We start from the raw sequence: 16,239 nt of genomic DNA on the forward strand, positions 1-16,239 counted from the left end.
CTCTAAGTTAGCACGATCAATGGTTGCCTCATTAAAAACCTTGCCAAAAAATCCATTTGGGATAAAATCGGTCTAAGGGAAAAAAAGTGTAACGCGTGCTTTCAGACCTATGGCTTCGTGTTGAATGATCCATCCTTGTTCCTGATCGGACTCCTGCAAGGGTTAGTTTCGAAATATAAATGAATATGAGAGGGTCGTACCTTAACAATAATATCGTTTTAGGTGCGACACGTTCCAATTGCTTGGTAGTTGTTTGCCGTTTATAATACCGAGCTTGTAGGATCCTTTACCGACGTTTTTGAGAACCAGATATGGTCCTTCCTAGTTTGGACCCAGTTTTACTTCATTTGGATTTCGGGTGTTGAGGGTGACTTTCCTTAGCACTAAGTCCCCGATTTTAAAATGGCGAAGATTGGTTCTTCGATTATAGTACCTTTCGATCCGCTGTTTTTGGGCGGCTAATTGGACGAGAGCAGCTTCTCGTTTTTCATCCAATAATTCGAGGCAAGCATTCATAGCCTCGTGATTTGACTCCTCTGTTGTATATCGAAACCTGGCAATGGGTTTCTCGATTTCGACTGGGATCAAGGGTTCAGAGCCATATACTAAGGAGAACGGGGTTTCCCCCGTACTAGATTTTGATGTTGTTCGATTTTTCCCAAAAAACTTCGGGTAGAATTTCTCTCCATTTTCCCTTAGCATCGTTCAACCTTTTCTTTAGGTTTTGAATGATAGTTTTGTTCGTTGATTCAGCCTGTCCGTTCCCACTAGGGTGATACGGTGATGATAATATCCTTTTTATTTTGTGGTCTTCGAGGAATTTCGTCACTTTGCTTCCGATAAACGGTTTCCCATTGTCACACACTATTTCAGCGGGTATCCCGAATCGACATACGATATGATCCCAGATAAAGTTTATAACCTCTTTTTCTCTTACTTTTACGAACACCTGAGCTTCAGCCCATTTAGAGAAATAGTCAGTCATAAATAAAATGAACTTAGCTTTACCTGGGGCCGATGGCAGAGGGCCGACGATATCCATTCCCCATTTCATGAATGGCCATGTGGATAAGACTCAGTGAAGCTGATCTCCGGGCTGATGGATCATTGGTGCAAACCTTTGATATTTGTCACATTTTTGAACAAACTCCTTTGCATCTTTTCCCATATTGATCCAATAATACCTCGCTCTGATTATTTTTCGGACTAATGAATCGACATCAGAGTGATTTCCACAAGTACCCTCGTGAATCTCACGTAGGATGTAGTTGGTGTCTCCTGGACCTAAGCATACTGCCAATGGTCCATAGAATGTCCTTCGGTATAATGTTCCATCTGTAGTCAATGTGAATCGGGCAGCTTTGGTTCGTAGGGCCCTCGAATATTTAGGGTCCGATGGGAGCTTTTCGTTCTTCAAGTATTCAATATACTTATTCCTCCAATCCCAGGTTAAGCTTGTAGAGTTTATCTCGGCATGACCTTCCTCGATTACAAATCTCGAGAGTTGAACGACAGTCCCCGAGTCGATCTCATCTTCCTCGACCGATGACCCCAAACTTGTGAGTGCGTCGACCTCACTGTTTTGTTCTCGAGGCACATGTTGTAAAGTCCATTCCTTGAAACGGTGCAAAGTTACCTATAATTTGTCCAAGTACCTTTGCATCCTATCTTCTCGAACTTCAAAGGTTTTGTTTACTTGGTTCACTACTAGTAAATAGTCACATTTGGCTTCAATGATTTCTGCCCCCAAGCTTTTAGCTAGTTCGTGACCTGAAATCATGGCCTTTTACTCGGCCTCATTGTTAGTCAACCTAGAAGTTTTGATAGATTGCCTAATAATGCCACCGTGGGGGTTTTCAAAACGATGCCAAGCCTGGACCCCTTCACATTTGAAGCACCATCTGTGAAGAGGATCCAAGCCTGTGATAATGCACCCGATTTTATCGAGAGTTCTTTTTCCACTTCGGGTACGAGGGTTTGCGTGAAATCGGCCATGAAGTCCGCCAAAATTTGAGACTTGATGGTTGTACAGGGTTGATATTCGATATCGTACCCACTGAGTTCGACAACCCATTTGGCCAATCGGCCCGATAGTTCGGGCATTGTGAAAAATATTACGAAGTGGGTAGGTGGTTAACACGCATATGGGGTGACATTAAAAGTATGGTCTCAACTTTCTAGAGGCACTTATCAGTGTAAGCGCCAATTTCTATAAGTGTGGATATCTAGTTTCTTCTTCCCCTAAGGTTCGACTTACATAATAAATAGGAAAATTGTGTACCTTGTTCTTCCCGTATTAATACGCCACTTACCGCGATTTCCGATACCGCCAAGTATAAGTAAAGTTTCTCATCTGTCTTTGGTATGTGAAGCAGTGGTAGGCTTGACAAGTATTGCTTTAATTCTTCTAATGCCTGTTGGCATTCCGGGGTCGAGGCGAAATCGTTCTTCTTTTTTAGTAGAGAGTAAAATTTGTGACTTCGATGTGACGACTTTGAAATGAATCGGCCTAAGGTAACAATTCATCTCGTTAGCCTCTGCACGGCTTTTACACTGTCCATGATGGCGATATCTTTGATGGCTTTGATTTTATCGGGGTTGATCTCGATCCCCCGATTTGATACCATGAAGCCGAGGAACTTACCTGAACCGACCCCGAAAGCACATTTCTCGAGGTTGAGCTTCATGTTGTATTTCCTCAAAATCTAGAATGTTTCCTGCAAATGAGCCAAATGGTCCTCTGCGCGCAGGGACTTAACCAGCATGTCATCAATATAAACTTCCATTGACTTACCTATTTGTTCCTCAAACATTTTATTTACTAGGCGTTAGTAAGTAGCTCCTACATTTTTTAGCCCGATGGGCATCACATTATAACAATATGTTCCATACTTTGTGACAAATGAAGTCTTTTCCTGGTCTTCCGGGTTCATTTGGATTTGATTATACCCGAAAAAGGCATCAAGAAAAGTAAGAACCTCGTGGTCGGCCGTGGCATCGATCATGCGATCGATGTTGGACAACGGAAAAGAATCTTTGGGTCATGCCTTGTTTAAATCTTTATAATATATACACATTCTAAGTTTGTTCCCTTCTTTAGGGACTACAACTACATTATCTAACCATTCGTGATATTTTACCTCCTGAACGGACCCAATTTTGAGAAGTTTAGTTACCTCGTCCTTTATGAATGCGTGCTTTACCTCAAACTGGGGTCTTCTCTTTTGCTTCACCGGCTTGAACCTAGGGTTCAGGCTCAGTCGGTGCATTGCTATCGACGGTGGGATCCCTGTCATGTCTAAATAGGATCAAGCAAAATAATCCATGTTATCAATAAGAAATTGAATAAGTTTTTTCCTGAGTTCGGGGGTCAATCCCATTCCCAGGTATACCTTTCTTTCGGGAAGATGCCTAAAAAATATAACCTGTTCCAGTTCTTCGACCTTCGATTTGGTGGCGTCAGAATCTTCGGGGATGATAAAAGTTCGAGGGATCAGAAAATCCTCTTATTCTTCTACTTCATGCTTCCCTGATTCGGTCAAAGCTAGCGGTTGTGATTGTTATTTAACTTCTCGTTTACCTTTAATGCTTGACCTTTACGAGGTTGATAGTGTTGACATCGACGTTACCTCATCGACCGGAAATATTTCCCTCGCAGCATGCTGCTCCCCGTACACTGTTTTTACACCATATGTTGTCAGGAATTTTATTACTTGGTGGAGAGTCGAAGGTACTGTCCTCATATTGTGGATCCAAGGCCTTTTGAGTAAGGAATTGTACCTCATGTCACCCTCGATTACGTGGAACTTGGTATTTTGGATGGTCCCGACCATGTTTACCGGTAGAATAATCTCCCCTTTAGTTGTTTCATTGGCCATGTTGAAGCCGTTTAAGACCCGAGCTATGAGCACGACTTTATTTTGCAGACCGAGTTGCTCCACGACCCTTGCTCGGATGATATTCGCAGAGCTACCTAGATCCACTAAAATACGCTTAACTTGAACTTTATCTAATAAGATAGAAATTACCAGAGTGTCGTTATGGGGCTGAGAGATGCCTTTAGCTTTTTTGTTGTTGAACGATAAAGTATCTTCGGTCACGTAATCTCGGGTTCGTTTTTCTCTAGTGATCGGTATTTTTGAGCGTTTGAGTATGGGTTCCTGTGGAGTGTCGACCCCACCGATGATCATATGAATGATTTGTTGAGGTTCCTCTTGTTCATTTTTCTGTTCGCGTCTATTTCTCTGAAATGGTGCTTGGCTCGATCACTAAGGAACTCTCGAAGGTGGCCCTCATTGAAAAACGAGCTACATCCTCCCTTAGTTGTCTGCAATCCTCGGTCTTGTGGCCATGTGTGCCATGATATTTGCACATTGAATTTGGGTTTCTTTGGGAGGAATCGATTTGCATGGGTCTGGGCCACCTGGTATCCTTAATCCTTTCGATTGCCGATACAATGCCCGATGCATCAATGTTAAAGTTATATTCCGATAATCGAGGTACCTTTATAGGATCAGCATATTTGTCGAAACCGCTTTTGCTCATAAGTCCCCGAGAATTCTGTCCTTGATCACTCCTTCGATTGTTCCGGGTAGAATTATGTCACGAATCATTATTCCTTTGATTTGTGGCATATGGTTGATATCGGTCTCTGTTCAACCTTGACTCTCTGTCGATTTCTCTCTGGTTTTTAATAATCGACATGTTTGGCTATACCGATCCGGAAGGAGCTCCTAATTGGTCGTCTTCGACCCTGATTTTTGACTGATATCGATTGTGCACATCCGCCCAAGTTACAGGTGAATATTCGATCAAATTTTATTTCAGCCGACGTGATGCTATCGAACTTCGCTCGTTCAACCTTGGGTGAAAGATTGAACGGCCCAGTCGTCTGTGACCGGTGGCAACTCCATGCGTTCAATTTGAAATCGGGACACGAATTCCTTTAAAACTTCATTATCCCTTTGTTTAACTTTAAAAAGGTCTGATTTCCTTGTTGCGACTTTTATGGCACCGGCGTGTGCCTTTATGAAAGAATCTGCCAGCATGGCAAATGAGTCGATGGAATTTGGTGGCAGATTGTGATACCAAATCATTGCTCCCTTCGAGAGGGTCTCTCCGAATTATTTCAACAACACAGATTCGATTTCGTCATCTTCAAAATCGTTACGCTTGATGGCACATGTGTAAGATGTGACGTGTTCATTGGGGTCGGTAGTTCCGTTATATTTGGGAATCTCGGGCATACATAATTTTTTCAGAATTGGCTTTAGGGCTGCACTCAAGGGAAAAGGCTTTTGCACGAATTTTTTGGAATCCAACCCTTTTATCCTTGGTGGTGATCCTGAGATCTGATCGACCCTGCAATTATATATTTCTATTTTTTTATTGTTTGCTTCGATCCGCTTCGTGAGCTCCTCGATTATCTTAAAAATTTCGGGAGTAGTCCCCGATTCTTGCTCATTTGACCTTACTATGGCTGGCTCTGTTCTGTGGGCAATTTCCCAGATGGATTGGGGTCTGGCTTGCTTGGTGTCTGGGTTTGGCTCTGCAACTGAGCTATCGCTACCTGTTGGGCTTGCAGCATTTCAAAAATCATACGCAAGCTGACTCCGTTTTCCTCAACGCTATGGGTGTCTCGAGCCGCAGATCGAGTACCGCCATGAACGCTATTTTCAGGTTCAGAACTTTGGTTCGCCTCAAGGGCCACATGTGAAGTGGCGTCTAGTGGTACTCCGACCCGAGCTTCAGGTGTTCCAACTCGAGCTCCACGGCATCGACAAGCGGCCTTCCGGCCCTAGGTGTCAAGTTGCTAGTTTCGTCTTGAAAGCCAGCTTCGTTTTCGATAGGTAAAGCCATTAATTAAGGGTTTGTCATTGCTAGTCCGAAGCCAAAAGACACTTTCAAAAGATAGGCATAAAACGACGTGTGTTTGCAGATTCGTATCAAATAACCACCATTATCCTTAGCCCCACGGTGGGCGCCAAACTGTTTACCCGAAAAATATATAGAGTTGAATTTGTACGTAGTTCTAAAGATACGTAGCGTAGCTTAATACAAATCGTAAGGATAAATAGAAATATCAAATGCAGATTACAAAGAATGTCAAATAAACAAGGTTGGAAATAAGATAATTTTTAGGATTAAGCAATATGAATTAATGTATGAAGCTTAAAAGAATAACGCTTCCATATAGGAGTGTATGATGTTTTTTGTTACAATATAAGTCTAGCCTCTCCTTTACAAAAAATATAGCCATCCTGTTTATAGTGGATGATCCTACTTTAGATGTAATTAAAAATACATAGTGGAAAACCCATGATAAATCAGTTTTTTGCTAATTCTCGTCGGGATTCCCTCCTTTAGTGTGATTGCAATGACTCTTGTCTGTAAGCTCGAGGTTGATCGTACTCGGTGTTGGTCGGTATTGTTTTTAGAGCTCGATGCGGACTTGAGCTCGATGCTGACTCGGGATCTGGTAATGACTTCGGGCTCGGTTGGCTTTTGACCCTCAAGCTCGATTCCATAACATCTCAACACAGTTTGACTTGGACCCGAGGTCGATAACGACTTCGAACTCGGTGCTTGATCTGTCCCCGAAAATCGAAGCTCGTTCGTGTCTTCTTCAGATCCTATCTCAATATTGTAAAGACTTTCTTCGATCCATTATGTTTCGACCCCGATCAATCGTACGAAGGTCGAAATCTATTTCGACCGTATATAGTGTATAGTTTGATTTGACATTGAGTTCAAAAATATATGAAAGATTTTTGAATCTTGTGATGTTAAATTAAAGATGTGTATAATATACCAAATTATATTTTGAATCTTGTGGTATTAACAAGATCATGTTATTCCTACAAGGGAGTGTCATTAAAGATAAAATATGAATATTAAAATTAAAGAATTTTCAAATATTAGAAAGTAACGTCCTTTTTTAAATGAACTAAAAGAAAAATAGGACACTTAAATTGAAAAGAGGAAGTAACATTTAAGGGAGAAAATGTAGAGAGAGGAAAAGCTTCATCAATCTTCATCTCATAAATACCTACATTTAAGATTTACTTATATACATTGTCATCAAATTTTAACATGTTCAATAGGTAACTTAACTTATTTTTGAAATTATTGTTTTGCTTTTCATGAACGGTTACATGTAATTAATATATAAATAACTTGATATATATACTGTAAAAAAGAATGAAGCTGCATTTTTAGTTAATTTTGTACTGCTTGTTTTTCTGGTACATAATTTTATAATGCTTGTTCCCAGCTAGCTAGCTACATTATTCTCAAATTTCAAGCCCTTGAATAGATCAATCATTATCTTCTTTTCTTGGAATTCTTAGTAAAATATTGTACTATTTGACTCTTTTGTTTTGCTCTTTCAAGGATTAATGCATGTTTCTTTTTCCAAAATGCGAATATGTTCTTGAATGGAGAAATATAAGGTCAACACCATCAATATCTTAATGTTTTCATAGTGTAACTGTAAACCAAGCAATAATATATATGGTCAATGAAAGAGAGTATAAAGAGGAGAAGTTGGTTATTTAATTAGACTGAGTCTATTGGGACTTAAATTAGTTTTCATTTTCAATGGGTACTCTACTCTGGACCAAGTCAGTGTCACACCACAAAGTCTACTCTTCTAACTATTCACATTTATGGCAGAATTTGTTGTCACTTACCCAAAATATGGGGTACAAGATATTTGTTAAATGTAAAGATGACCACTTTATATGTATACATACACTGAAATATGTATGTATTTGGATAGTCAATTAACATTTAGAGTTTTTCTAGTTAATTCTTATGATGCTGTTATTATTTTATAATTTTTGTTGATGGTACTGATATATTGTCTCTTTCCGTCTTCTTGAGCTGATGGTCTATCGGAAATAACCTCTCTACTCCCTCGGAGTAGGAGTAAGGTTTGCGTACACAATACCCTTCACAGACCTCACTTGTAAGATTTTACTGGATTGTTGTTATTGTAATTAACATATAGAGCTTACACGACTAACTCATGAAAAAAGTACCCTTTAGGCTTTAGTTTTGGTTAATAAATAGAATCGAGCTTTTGACCAACTACCTCATGTCCATCTTAAAGGTGTTTTATGTTATACTCGTTAGTAAAATCATTAAATAACACTAATCATAAGAGTTATATGAATAAATTATCATCCGTCTCTCCTAATAATTCTTGAGAGATTTTTTAGAAGATTGTATAAATCATTTATTTGAGCAAAAGTAGATTTGGGAAATAACAATTAATGCATACATGGAGTCCTAAAGTGACACAAATTTCGAACCAAGTTTCTTTAGCTAAAGAGTCATTTAAAATGGATCGAAAGTAGTAATTTACAAATTAAGGTTTATTCTATCATGTTTAAAATGCTTACCAAATCATAGCAATTTATAACTTGAATAACCCTTAAATTGTCTTAGCTAATTTGGAAATCATAATGACTAAAAACAAAGAGTTGACCTATAAAAAAAAATTTAATCTATTCTATCCATGTTTTTTGGCATTTCCTTTTAGAAAAGAATTGAATTACTTTTCAACAAAACAAGTATTTCGATTTAAAAAGAGGGTACATAGACTTCCATTCCAAATCCTAAACATACAAAGAAAAGCTAAAATATTCTAACAAGACTTTTTCACAACTGCACGAGAGAAAGGAAGAAGTTGTCAACGTTAAGAAACAAATTGAACATTTTTTGGGGCTAAAATTGCAAATTTCAAAGTCTCGAACTTTGTATAATGTAATCAATGACGCAATCATTTGATGGTTCTCATATTATTCAACAAAAAACAAGGAGATGGAATGAAAACAAAAGAGTTAAAAAGCATTAGTTTAATAAAGTTTGTTTTTTCTATTTTGTGGTTTTTATAATTCTTCTTCTCAGACAGACATGTCTCAAGAAAGGGTTATTTTTCCAATATTTTGACTTATGGTAAAAGGAATGCAAATTAAATCAGACAACATAGGTAGCTTTATAGTTTATACTAAAACAAGTACTATTATATACTAAAAACAAAACGTGGAACACTTTATAACCATAAAGAGAACAATAATAACTATTTAATTCAACTAATGGAAATTGAACTGCTCAAACAAAGATAGATTTTTGAGAAAACAAATATTAATCAAGTAGAAAAAGATGGAAAAAAGTCTGCAATGGAAACTTCTGAGGAGAAGAGAAATGTGAATAGGTTGACTCTGTAAAACTATGGACTAAATGAGATGTATCACTTTTTAAATTTGGACACAGCTGGATTAATTAAACTTAAACCTAAACTTAATCTTTATCATTAATTCGACCAAAAATCCAGCTTTTTCAAACGCTTTTTCCAGATCTAAAGTCCCTATCAACTAGATAATATTCTTCACCAAATCGATGCTAGCTGACTAGCCCGATAAATCAGAGAAAAACTAATATAATTTTAAGAAAGAATTATCTCATTCCTTATACTTTATTCTTTTTAACTCACTTCAAAACTCGCCTAGAATCATCTTTAACCAAACTCCGTTATAGTTAATTTTAGTTCATTATCATTAGTCCAACATGAAACTAAGAAAGATGTGCTTAAGTTGGTGTAGACATCAAAATTTTAAAGGATCAAGATAAATCATAAATTCAAGATACTACAAGACTTGTGAAATCCTATGAGTCTATCAGGGTTTCTTGGAGGTTACTCTACCTTAAACCTTAACGCACACCTATATAAAGGGATACATATTCTCTTGAAGAGGCGTTTCAAAAATCCTATAAATTCTCGGAATATTCACAAAGGGATCAATGCATAAAATAATGTCGTGATCAATAGATGTTGTTCTTGATAATCAAATACTTCAAGAAGAATATCCATACAATGATCGACTTTCATGGAGATCAAATAATTCAGAGAGGTCCGTATCATCCTACATTCGAGAATACGCTAATCCAGCCAAAGAATCAAGGGATAAACAGAGTTGTAACCCGCAATGTTTATCAATAAAATCACTTTATTCTTTTGTGATGGTTTATTTTTCGTATGTTGAAAATTTATTGCAAACAGTTGGATTTGGCATGTTAAGCAAATTGTGCACGCTAAGAAGAGGGAGAAATAGATCCTTTTCTTGAAATGAGGTGACATTATTGAGTAATTATAAGGAAAATAATATATACGATCTCAACCCAGACAAGTAGCCCTGACTATATATACACATGTGTTTTTTGTGTGAAGAACATCATAAATAATGGGAAACAATGACTCATTCTTGACAAAGGTTGCAGCAAAAATACAAGAGAAAGAGCAGTCTGCATTTTTCTTGCAACTCAATTTGAGTCTAATTGACTCAAAGGAAACATCATCTGAAACACCAAAATGTTCTTTTGTTTATACTGTTTCCTGACCACTCAATGACTTAGTATATGCTTGCTCTAAAGAGATCATGTCAACAGGATAAAATTAGTCTTTACAATTTCCAGTCTGCAAGTGAAACTGTATTCCAAGACATAAATATTACATATTGATATGCCATCCTAAAAGGCATTATCACGTATATATTTGCGCGACGAAACTTTATAGTGCTTATACATAAACAAAGATTTGAAGAAATGAAACCTTCCTCAACCCACACCAACCAAACAAGAGAAAAAGAAAAGACCAGAGAAGCATAAAAGAATGTCTCTAGATTATGTAGATTAACCTACCTATAGCAAATCCAACAATTACTACACTACAATGGTCAGAAATATATTAACCTTCGCTCACTCTTAACAAACCCTAACAACAGTACTTTGTTAACATTCTGTGCATCATCTTCTTTACATTTCATCATAATCAGTCGAAGTGCAATGCGTGCGAGATATCTTCTTACCTCATACTCCTCAAAAGCCAAAAGGATTGACTGTCATCTTTTCCTGTTTCCTCCTCTACTCTAATATGACATCCAATCAAAGGTGCACCTCCACACGTTGTCAGCGGCTGATGTCATGAACTTTAGCAATTTGACGTGAACAAGCTTTAACATGGAGCAGATCTTGTGCCAAAAGTTTGCTCTCTTGAACTAATGTTTAATTCTCCTTTTGATGATATGTTTGCTTTCCAGTATGTGAACCACCTCCTTGCGAATCAGAGCTTTCTGCTTGTGAGACAAGATAGTCAAGTGCAACAACAATATCACTGATGATGGGGCGAAAATTAGCTTGTTCCTGAATACACATTGCAGTAATTGCAACTGCATGGTGCAAAGAGCGAACAGAGAACTGACCATACAACAAAGGGTCAACCATATGAACAAACTTCCTCCGGTCCTTTAGGAAGGGACGAGACTGCAACCACGTGAAAAATTTCTCAGATCAATTATCCTAGTTGGAACACTTAAAGATAAAAATATATTCATATTTGCTTCCAGTATACATGATAAAAGCTTTTTCAAGGGGAGGAGTGGGTGCAAGCTCGAAAAGAATGAGATACAAGATGTAACCTATCTTAAAAATTGTCGAAATACGTTTAATCTAGTAAGATCTAAAGCTTAATCAACATACTACCATTTCAGTGGAAATGACGGCTAAATTCTTTAAGCAAATATAACCCTTAACGTGTCCTTCTTATTCTTATGTGATCCAATCCACTGACAAGCTCAACATGTAAATTTTAGAACAGGTGTAACAACATTGGTTTATAAAACATGCAACTATTTAGCTCAAATACATGAAACTAATTCACGGATCTCAATATGCAGGCACATTAGATAATATAAACTCACCCAAACGACAAGGTTCTGTTCTCCTGTCTTTCTAGAGCTATCATAAGCTTTTCGGCCTGTTATTAGCTCCAACAGCACAACACCTAAGCTATAGATGTCTGATTTCAGAGTCAATTTTCCACTCATTGCATACTCAGGGGCACAGTATCCATAGGTTCCCATCACTCGCGTTGAAACATGGGTGTTTTCGCCAACTGGTCCCAACTTTGCAAGTCCAAAATCTGACAGTTTTGGGTTGAAATCATTGTCCAACAATATGTTTGAAGATTTCAAATCACGGTAAATGACAGGTGGATTTGCTTCACAATGAAGATACTCGAGTCCATGAGCTGCACCAGCAGCAATCTTAAGTCTTGTGCTCCAACTCAGTGGCTTCTTTCCCAGTTCCAAATCTACAATATCAATAGTAACATACTGTTCAGAGTGCAACACCATTAAGCAAGATAATGTAATACTTGGTTACAAGGAAATTACTAGTATATAACAATTACTCCATCTATTACTCATAACAGCATAGTAATACAAGCACACAGATACGACATGAGCTTGTTTGGCACTTCCAACAACAGTTAGCAATGAAAGCAATCCAGGAGCTATAGGAAAAGTAATCCGAATTTCACAATTGACATCTTCTGAGAGCAAAAGCTAATGTCTTGTAATATAGCCGTAGCAGTACTAGAATTCAGTTGAAAATATGACATTCTTTTTAAAATGTCATTTGACATGAGGATCAAGATTTGTGATTCAACATATTTGAAGTAAACAACTTGGCTCACAAAACTCAGGTAAATAAAGCAGAAAATAAAACATTTTTAAAGATAGTACTTGTGGAAAGAAATTTGATTACCAAAAAGATGATTCTCCAGGCTACCCATTGGCATGAACTCATAAACCAAGAGCCTCTGATCTCCATCAGTGCAATATCCAATTAAGTTGACAAGATTTTTGTGATGTAGTAAACTCAACATTAGGACCTCCACTATAAACTCCTGGTTTCCTTGAAGGCCGTCAAGATTAAGTTGTTTGATCGCAACGATCTGTTCACAAGATCAGAACAACAAGAACAATAAATGGTTACAATAGCAGCCCATCATAAAATTTTCATCTTCCTATAGAAGAAGATAGTCCAAAGGATACGGACATAGTATTGAAATTTATATCTATGTTGATCAAAAGCCAATGTGTTTGCGAAAGTAGAAAACTTGCCAAGGCTGATTCTAGACGGCCCTTGTACACACTTCCAAAACCGCCTTCGCCAATAAGATTAGTTTCCCTGAAATTCTGAGTTGCTAATGCAAGTTCTTTGAATGTGAAACTGCGCGCCACATTGCCCTTCTGGTTGTTGCTTTCCCCACCTTTCCCTCTTAAAGAACCTCCTTTTCTACCTTTCCCTAAACATCAACAAAACCCACAATTCAACAAAATTAAAAAAGAACCACATGATCAAATTCCACAACTCCCAAATGCAACTCCAATATTAACAACATAAACTGAAAATAACCCTTATCCACTGCAAACATAAAAGAAAGGACAAATTTTTAACATATATAAACCACATTGTGTGATAGCCACAAAATACAGAAATAATACTATAACAAAAATTCCCACATTGTATAACAAAAAAAGAAAATAAGCAGCAAAAACCTGAAGATTTAATGGATCTTGAAGCCATGTCATCATCATAATCTCTGACATCTTTACGATTAAGGCTCATGCAAGAAAAGCAAACCATTCTTTTCTTCATAGGCTTTTTGGCAAATTATCTCACAAACAAATGCAGATTTTTTCAAAGCAACAAAACCTCACCTCAAATTTCAGCTAGAATGAACAGAACAGTTAAAAGAAAAACACAAAATGTAATTGAAAAAAGGGGCAAAAAGGAAAAAAGAGAAGATTTTGGAGCTCAGAAGAGAGAGGAACAAAGAGGGTTAATTCCCTCTTGTCTAGAAAAGTCGAAACCTAACACTACGAAGAAAAAAAAAATGAAAATAATTAGACAAAGATTGAAGCTTTCACATTCATAGATCTGCAAATACAATAAAGACAACCAAACAAATATAAATAAAGTAAGAAAAATGGGACAAAAATATTATTAACAATTACATTGAACCAAAAATGGGTCCTAAATATTTGGTAGTATCTTCTATACCCATATGAACAAAAGAAGTAAAAGGTAAGTCCAAAATACCAAAAAAAGATCCCAGATTTTTATTAATTATAATAATTTGCCAAAATTAAACCAAGCTTAAAACGATCATTGAACCAAAAATGGGTCATAAACATCTGTCATTTTCTAGAACTATATGAACAAATAAAGTAAAATATCATAAAAATCTCAAGAATTTCCTAAATTCAGCAAAAAAAAATCCAGCTCCTCATTCAACGCCAGCTTTAGCGGTAACCATTTTCACCACCCACCCACCCAAAAAAACCCTATAAAAGAAATCAATCTTTTTTTAATGTGGGCCTTTTTGGATATGAATTGAATTTGAAAGGGGGAAATTTTTAAAAGTAAAAGATAGGGAAGTGGACATTAAAGCACACTCTTTGATTATGGTTGCAGGTCGCTCTCAATGGCAAACTAGCATTTAAACGTTTGGGTGAGGGAAGGTGATGAAATGACTCATTTGACCTTCTCGTTTGGTCCGTTTTTTCCCCAGTTACCGACAACAGTTGCGACAAACGGGTTTGTTTCGGACTTTTGATTTTACGTATGAATATGTTTTGTTTATTGAAAAAGTAACGAATATTCCAACTTATGAAATTATACTTGCTTATGTTATTGTTATTGGCATTAGTAATAATAATATTTATATAGTTTGGCCTTCAATCATATAATATAGTCGTCAACGTAATAATGATAAAGAACGATGAAGTGTTAGATTCAAGTTTCATTCGAGATAAGAATATTAGGTACGAAGCTGCATATGTTGAGTCGGTGCATATGCCGCTAGCTATGCCGTGCTTGACCCCTCCTCTCCGGGCATGATAGAGATTTCATAGCACCTGACGAGCACCGGGCGGTTGAGCAACTCAAGCGAACCGTCTTACCTTATTCCAATGTAGGGATAACATGGAGAAGGTTGTGAAGGTGGCCTCGACGTTATTTTTCATATGTTTAAGTTATACGTAATTGATAGAGTTTGGAGGTAGCAAATACCGATAAAATTAGTAAAAGGCGGACCCAAGATAATCCAAACACGATGTTACAAGAAAACAAAATGAGCACCGTCGAGAAACGCGTTAGCGCCGTTACAAATTCTGCAGGGAATTTCAGCCCTAATAGTTAATTCTTAATAGCTCTGCAGGGCATTAGCACCGTTAATTCTGAAGGACATTAGCGCCGTTATAAATTCTTCAGGTGGGACCATTCTTAATAGTTAATTCAATTAGGATATTGCATTTAATAATTGGTTAGAGATCTTGTGATATGTTGGACCTAAAATCCACTTTCTTATTTAAAAATTCGCGTAAGATATGGATTAAGATTGGACGAAGTATTTATCAACAATCAATATAAAATATGACAAGTAATAATTTTTTTATTCGCAAAATGACATTGTACTTTTAACAAAAAAATCGAGTCTGAAAAAATATAACGGAATAGAAAGTAAATTTTAGAACATTTGCCGAGACTATATTATTTAAAATAGAAAAGGTTGGTTGTGCCATGTCTTAGCAATGCAGCATGGAACGGTAGATGTAATGTTACAAATATAATGCTTTAATAGATGTAGATGTTGATAACATAATTAAATGAATAAAATATATTTTCTTTAACAATTAAATCGTTAAATGTGGTAATCACGCAATTAGACGAAGTATCAGAATAGACAAAGCTCTTGTGTTCGAATCTTTCCGTTAATGGAAGATGTGTCCCATTTCGATCAACAAATTTTTATCATCAAATCAAAGAACATTGGATACCAAAATATGGTGAGGCCATATATTTGCTAGTAAGTGCTAACACATCCTTTTCCATTTAGAAGAATTAACCAAATTAGTCAATCACCCAACCGCTTAAATTAAAAATAGTCAGTGGAGATATAATATATGTATAATTAATGTATTATGTATGAATAATTATGTATAATCAATGTATAAAACTATGTATATAGCTAGAAAAAGTAAACAACGAATTTGGACGGCTATTTATGTAAAGATCCCTTCCATTTAGATCCAACTTTGGTTTGGATCCTTGAACCAATAAGAGCAAAAGAGCGGGCTAATTGGCCCAAATACTTACTTCTTCAGCATAATATCCATAAGAAGGGCCCATTTTTGAATGGTGGAGGACAGGTAGGCCTATCCATTCACATTGTATTGAGTATTGACAATATAGCCTTTTTTGAGGCCGTTCTTTAAATTCTATCTTATTTTGCAACAACAACAACAATACACCCAGTGTAATCCTATAAGTAGGGTTTAGGAAAGATAGTGTATGAAGACCTTACGCCTACCTTGTATAGATAGAGAA

The 16,239-nt window shown here is 36.9% G+C and overlaps 1 protein-coding gene across 1 annotated transcript; it reads right to left on the reverse strand.

Annotated features, from left to right (window-relative positions):
* Nucleotides 1–10,472: 10,472 nt before the first annotated feature.
* LOC104114045 (probable serine/threonine-protein kinase PBL21) lies at nucleotides 10,473–13,767 on the reverse strand. Its single transcript, XM_009624390.4, has 5 exons — nucleotides 13,407–13,767; nucleotides 12,969–13,153; nucleotides 12,610–12,799; nucleotides 11,763–12,154; nucleotides 10,473–11,325 (listed from the first exon to the last, which is right to left on the reverse strand). The coding sequence occupies exons 1-5, from the start codon at nucleotides 13,504–13,506 to the stop codon at nucleotides 11,068–11,070; spliced, it is 1,125 nt and encodes a 374-aa protein (XP_009622685.1). The 5' UTR covers nucleotides 13,507–13,767; the 3' UTR covers nucleotides 10,473–11,067.
* Nucleotides 13,768–16,239: the final 2,472 nt, after the last annotated feature.

This window comes from Nicotiana tomentosiformis, chromosome 4 (assembly GCF_000390325.3).
Source record: "Nicotiana tomentosiformis chromosome 4, ASM39032v3, whole genome shotgun sequence".
In the NCBI taxonomy this organism is placed as follows: Eukaryota; Viridiplantae; Streptophyta; class Magnoliopsida; order Solanales; family Solanaceae; genus Nicotiana; species Nicotiana tomentosiformis.

What these genes read in the sequence shown, in the direction of transcription:
- LOC104114045 (XM_009624390.4), bottom strand. Translation starts at nt 13,506, where the DNA reads ATGAAGAAAAGAATGGTTTGCTTTTCTTGCATGAGCCTTAATCGTAAA. An exon ending in AAGATCCATTAAATCTTCAG is followed by an intron (nt 13,154 to 13,406) that starts GTTTTTGCTGCT and finishes GTTGATGTTTAG; the next exon opens with GGAAAGGTAGAAAAGGAGGT. An exon ending in AACAGAACCTTGTCGTTTGG is followed by an intron (nt 11,326 to 11,762) that starts GTGAGTTTATAT and finishes ACGTGGTTGCAG; the next exon opens with TCTCGTCCCTTCCTAAAGGA.